Here is a 6,545-nt window from a genome sequence, read left to right on the forward strand (position 1 = left end):
GTGCTGGTAGGTGGAATTTGTTATCACTGGACAGACCCAGACTAGCCGTTTCCCTCTGTTTCCAGTCTTCGTGCTAAGCTAAGCTAACTGGCCGCTGACAGTAGCTTCATATTTATTTATTTGTAAGAAAGTAAATATGCTTATTTACCAAAATGTTGAACTTTTCCCTTTAACTGTTGACAAATTCATTCATAATCTGTTAAAACTAGCTGTTGACATGTATTCCATCCGTGGTGCTGTAAATCCATCCACCCTGCACTACAGTCTGAATGGGTTTCTGATGGAGAACATGCTTTGTCAGTGGCCCACTCACATTCCAGGCATCTTAACCACAGAAACCCATTGAGTCCAAACAAACACACAATCTCACACTGCACCCACCGAGCTGGCCCATACACACACACACACTCACTGCTGCATCTCTGAATGGGGTGAAGGGGCCAGTTTCTATATGTGGGAGCAAGGAACAGTTAGGACGTTTTTAGAGCAAAAACATAACTGCAAATAATATTCTGAATTTGTTTTAACCGACATTTGACATCTAAAATACAGTATGTGAGTTATATTTACCATATATGGATAGTTTCAGATCATGTTAGTCTGATTTATTTTATAATTATTATTTTCAAACACTGTCTAAACTTATTTGACTTTTCAACAAACTTTTTAAAATTGGAAAACACCGTTTGAAGAAAGTATAACGATACCTCTGCTAGTCAAAGCTCAGTGTAGGACTAGAGAACTGAACTTTATAGGGATATGAGCTCTTTGCATGTGAACCAAATCATATTTTGTGTGCTATTGTCATATAGTCTTAGGGTTATTGGAGTGATTATAATCCTGTTTGCGACTGCGGGTCAATCAAACTGTAGTTTTTGGTAACTTATTAATAGAAAGTCTCGTCAAACTTAAGTTTATTGTCTGTCTGAGACAACAGCATCGCTCATCCTCCCTACTTTTATGTCTTTATGATCAGACTTTATAATTCAACAACTTATCATGCCCTTCTTGCAGAAAAGGCAGAGGTGGCAAAGATTTAGTTCGTCACAGCTCAAGAGAGCAGTTGCTACACAGGCTTTACTGTACAGCTGTGCAAATATTAACTTCTACAACATTTGAGTATTGACTGCCATTATGTGTTGTCATAGGAATGAATTTCATTTGGAGTAAGTGTTAAGATCTTTTACATACAACATACTGTTAAAGTGCTGGTGCCTCATGTATTAGACAGGGTGTTACAAACATATAAGCATGATTTTAATGTTGAGGCTCCAGATAGTGCTGAGTGTTGGGTTATTTCTTCTATATTATTGCAACAATATATGGGGCTCATCATTAAACAATGAACAGCTGTTGATGGGCATAATGTTGTATTTCCCTCTGAAATCTTGTGGCGGAAAACAGGAGCACAAAATAGAAAACGTGCCAAGAATGATTGCTGCTTTAAACAATCTCTTATCAGCACTTGGAGAGTCTAAAGACTAAATCCAACACTTCAAGTAAATCTTAAGGTGTGGATTCTGTAAATGAGGTCTGGTGGCATTTTCACGTGATTCACTGAAGTGACTTGAAAGTGAGTTTACTCTGAAGACTATTTTTTTGGGAGGCGGTAGTTTTGCCTACTCAGCACTTTAACTCCCCGTGTGTGTGTGTGTGTGTGTGTGTGTGTGTGTGTGTGTGTGTGTGTGTGTGTGTGTGTGTGTGTGTGTGTGTGTGGCTTCCTCTCCATGTATCGGGCGTTTGCAGCGAAGGCATGGACTCCAACGCGGCGTCCACTGAAAAAGTGCGTATCTAACGCTCCCCAGCTGCGCTGCAGAGGGGATGAACAGGACGACGGAGTGAGAGAAACGACTATCGACCTCAGCTGAAAAGTGAAACCGGTCCATTTACACGACTTCTCTCTGTAGCACCGGAATCAAGGAGCAGTCCGACAACCAGCTCTGTGTTAAGGGTCTCATTGTTGGTGAGTAGCGGCGGAGTTACGAAAACTGGCTTCTTAAAGCGACTGTGTGACCGCGAAATATCGACTGAAGGTAATGCCCCAGCGTTTGTTGTTGACCGTGTGTGGAACCAGATGTGGGGAACTTTGGAACACAGGACAGATGTGGATAAACAGTGAATCCTCGTGAAAACATTTTGAATTGCTAACCGATGGTGGTGGAGAGTAACAAGTGCAAGTACTCAAGTACTGTTCTTGTATTAGAATAACCACATTTTTACGTTACCGTACATCTCTATTGTGGCTTACTTTTTACTCTGTTTATTTTAAAACTATTCTTCATAGGGACTTACTTTGTTACATATTCGCCAACACACACACACACACACACACACACACACACACACACACACACACACACACACACAGGCTTATACTGTATATATATATATATACACTGTTGCCCATAAAGTTGGAATAATTTTGTTTTCAGACACAATCCTCTGTTTATTCCTATTTAAATGCATCAGTAATCACTTTGGAAGAGAGTGACTACTAAAGTTTTGAGAAGATATACACTTTATCTGTCAAGAATAAATCACATTGTCACAATCATTTCATGGAAAGAGGTAAAAAATATTTTATTCCAACTTTATGAGCAGTGCATAAAAACTTTTACTTTTGATACTTTATTTTATATTCTTGTGATAATACTATGCTTAAGTGAAAATATGCATAATAAGGTAAACTTTAAGTAAATTAATTTGTCACAGTGGGATTACTACTTTACTCAAGCAAAGGATCTGAATTCTTCTTCCACCACTCTTAAACGGGAACTACATAAAAAAAAAGACTTTACAAACAGAGAAAAGCAGCAAATCTCAACAACTGAAACGCTTCAACCAGAGAATGATTCACATTGGAAAATATAGTTAGTGATTAATTTTCTGTTAGTCGACCTATCAGTTAATCAACTAACCTTTTCAGCTCTAATACAAAGTGTATTTTTTTTTATGAATGTAAAAGTCTTCACATCTCAGTGTTTCTGCTTTTCAGGTTTGGTCTCTGCTGGTTTGGTAGTGCTACACTGAGAAGTCATTATGGAATCGGTCATCAGCAGCCCTGGCACACACAACCTGTCAACTGTCTTCATCTCAGTCTTCAATTCCAGCTGTCGCTTCGATGAGGAGTTCAAATACATCCTGCTACCTGTGTCCTACAGTCTGGTGTTTGTGTTTGGCTTCATGCTCAACGCTACAGCTTTATGGATGTTCCTAAAGATGCGTCCGTGGAACCCCAGCACAGTGTACATGTTCCACCTCGCCCTGTCTGACTTCCTGTACGTCCTCTCCCTGCCCACCCTCATTTACTACTACGCCAACCGCAGTCACTGGCCCTTTGGAGTGGCCGCCTGCAAAATAGTGCGCTTCCTCTTTTATGCCAACCTCTACTGCAGCATCCTCTTCCTCACTTGCATCAGCGTGCACCGTTATCTGGGCATCTGCCACCCCATCAAGGCGCTGACTCTGGTGAAGTCTCGTCATGCCCACCTGGTGTGTGGCATGGTGTGGGGTGTGGTGACCGTGTGCTTGGTACCCAACCTCATTTTTGTCACCACCTCTAGAAGGGACAATGACACCCTGTGCCATGACACAACCAGCCAGCAGGCATTTGAGGAGTATGTGGACTACAGCTCTGTAGTCATGGTGCTCCTATTTGGCATCCCGTTCATGGTCATCGTGGTGTGTTACTGCCTGATGGCGCGGACCCTGTGCCGGCCCAGACAGGGATTATCTGCCAGCCGGCAGAGCAGCGCCTCACGTCAGAAGTCCATCAAGCTCATCATCGTGGTTCTGGTGGTGTTTGCTGTGAGCTTTGTCCCATTTCACATCACGCGGACCCTCTACTACACCTCCCGTGTGTTAAATCTCAACTGTGAATTCCTTAACATTGTCAACTTTACTTACAAGATCACCAGGCCGCTGGCGAGTGTCAACAGCTGCATTGACCCGATTCTTTATTTCCTGGCTGGGGATCACTACCGCTCCAAAATGTTGTCAGTTCTGACAGGAAAAAAACAGACGACAAGCAGCCAAATACATGAACAGGCACAAACGCAGCGGAACAATAACCATGGAATTGCTCTGGTCTATAAGAACTCAGCCCTTAAAGACAGTGGAGAAGTTGATAGATAGCAGAAATCTTAAAGTTTTAAACATTTCTTAAAGATTTCTGCTCCAGGCTAAACTAACATTTATAATGCCATGGTCAGAAGTGCCTGTTTGTTTTTCCCTTTTTGCACTGAGAGCTTTGGAAGAGAGTTAGCTCACAGTAAATTTTACTGACAGTATATACTTCCAACCTTCTGTTTTTAACAGGCATAACGACCATATTTCAATTCCGCTCGGCTTCCGTTATGGTTGTTAGATGAAGTTCGAGTGGGCTTCTACGAAAGAGTCTGTACCTTTTCCACAAAGGGATTATAACACAAAACTCAGTATACAATAGACAGTATTCACACAGTTGTACAGTGTTCCTCTTTAAGGGAAATGGGGTGCCCATGCAGAAGAAGAGTTGAGTTTCAATTTTAGGGAATAGTAAGTGAAACACGTGAGCACTGTGACCCAGGTGGTCAAAGGTTCCTTAAAATAAATAACAGATGATTCAGGCAATGAATCGTTGTCATCTTGAGTAAGGAGAACTAAGTTTGATTGGACACAAAATTATCTAAACATTAAGATTCATAGCAGACAAAGATGACAGATAGTCTGGCCATTGTGTCAGTATCGAGACAGTTATGAGGCAATCCTTCCTGTTTTATCAACAGTGTCTGCGAGTTACCCAGAAACTGCAGCTACACCCCCCGTTTCCCAGCTGTTTTTGTCCTTCAACCCTAACAGCTGCCTTTTGCTCGACTTTGACGTAAAACAGAGGGGCTGATCTGGATAAGACATAGATTTTCAACCCACCCACACCTCATTAGAGGAATAAGGGATTTTCCTTTTCCCCCCTTTACCCTTGGGATTGATACATGAAATTTAAAGGCCTTTTTCTATCAGTAATCTTAAGTTGAGCTGCTTGATAGTTTTGCAGGATGTGAAAGCGAGTGAAAGAGTGTTGCCACATGAGTTACTGTGTTGTATGTCATGTATCATGAACTGTATGACACACATTATTACCTGATTATGCAGTGAATCTAACCTGTGTGGTCAGAGATATCATCAAAGTCTAATATCTTAGCCAACTAACCATCATTAAAAGAGCAATGTAAGTTTAACCTTACTGCTCCTCAAGTCTTTAGCCAAACTGAAATGAACTGCACCTGCCGTGACCTTTATAGATACACTACAAGTGACATTTGTGAAATGAACGCAGACTGTTTGAGTCAAGCAAGGCAGGTCATGAGAGAGTCCTGGGGCAGCTGTTAATACTGTAAAGATGAGGAGACTGTTTATGTGAACAAGAAAAATATAAACCACTTCTTTTTCTCTCACACAGTAATTTCTCCTAAAATAACTTCAAAGTTAAAATACTTATTGCATTTCTTTCACACTGTGTCTTATCTACATTCTGTCTCAGCTTCATTGCAACTACTCAAACCTAAAACCCTGTATTTTCATGGCTGAACTATTATATCTGAATAAATTTGATGTGGTGAGCATCACTTTAGACACTGCTCCTGATGTATTTGATATTGTTGATTTTGACAGGAATTTAAAATAATGTTCTGAGAATATGAACAAAGTTTTTCCACACCAAATCAGTTCTGACTGACCCAAATGATAGTCCAAATGATAATGGTTTTGAAATATTATTCCATATTGTCATGTTTCTCATAACCCTTTACATGAAGGTTTATCACCACCATCTTCATCTTGTACTTCATGTTCCATCATGCAAAACAAATAAAAGTGAGCCTGAGAAAGATCTCCTTATTTGACACGATATACTACTACTACTACTACTACTACTACTACTACTACTACTAATAATAATAATAATAATAATTAATCTAATGAAGGTTTCAAACTGTTTGCTAACTAGACAAAGCAGCCCTGTGCATTTTCAACTGTGTACCTCACTGTCTTTCAGTTTCTTCTTTGCTCCTGTGAAAACAGCTCACTAGTGCCTCCCTGTGGTGTCATTGTGAAAAGAAGCCTGCTGCCTGTTGTAGTCTGAGTGCTCACTCAGCTGGGCGTCTTGACGATATAGGTCAGATAACTTTATGCATGAAAACTGCAAAAAAAAAAATGTCGTGTCGTCCTCGAAAGCAATGACATTTTCGTGTGGTCGAGGTCGTATTTTGGCCCTCAGTGCTGTCTAACAGACAAAGAAGAAGACTAGAGGAAGTGTGGCCCGCACACGCCCCAGAAACACGGTCATATGGCCCGTGTCCAGGCCCAACAACCTGCACAACTGCTGACTTGAAACTGAAACTGCTCTTCAGTGTTTGTGACGTGTTTCACGTATTTACGTGAAACTAAAACGTTAACCCGAATAAAAAAACAAACAAACATGCAGCTTGTAGCCTAGCTAAAGGCCACATGTTCAGACCCTCTCCAGTGAAAACAGACCGCCATGTTTGACACTACAGGTAAGTCAAGTG

General features: G+C 40.9%; 1 protein-coding gene across 1 annotated transcript; it reads left to right on the top strand.

The window, feature by feature from the left end:
- Positions 1 to 1,748: 1,748 nt before the first annotated feature.
- On the top strand, positions 1,749 to 5,864 carry p2ry4 (pyrimidinergic receptor P2Y4). Its single transcript, XM_022760433.1, has 2 exons — positions 1,749 to 1,963; positions 2,996 to 5,864. The coding sequence occupies exon 2, from the start codon at positions 3,040 to 3,042 to the stop codon at positions 4,132 to 4,134; it is 1,095 nt and encodes a 364-aa protein (XP_022616154.1). The 5' UTR covers positions 1,749 to 1,963; positions 2,996 to 3,039; the 3' UTR covers positions 4,135 to 5,864.
- The last annotated feature ends 681 nt before the right edge of the window (positions 5,865 to 6,545 follow it).

The sequence above is a fragment of the Seriola dumerili genome, unplaced genomic scaffold (assembly GCF_002260705.1).
Source record: "Seriola dumerili isolate Sdu_G_001 unplaced genomic scaffold, Sdu_1.0 BDQW01000331.1, whole genome shotgun sequence".
NCBI lineage: Eukaryota > Metazoa > Chordata > Actinopteri > Carangiformes > Carangidae > Seriola > Seriola dumerili.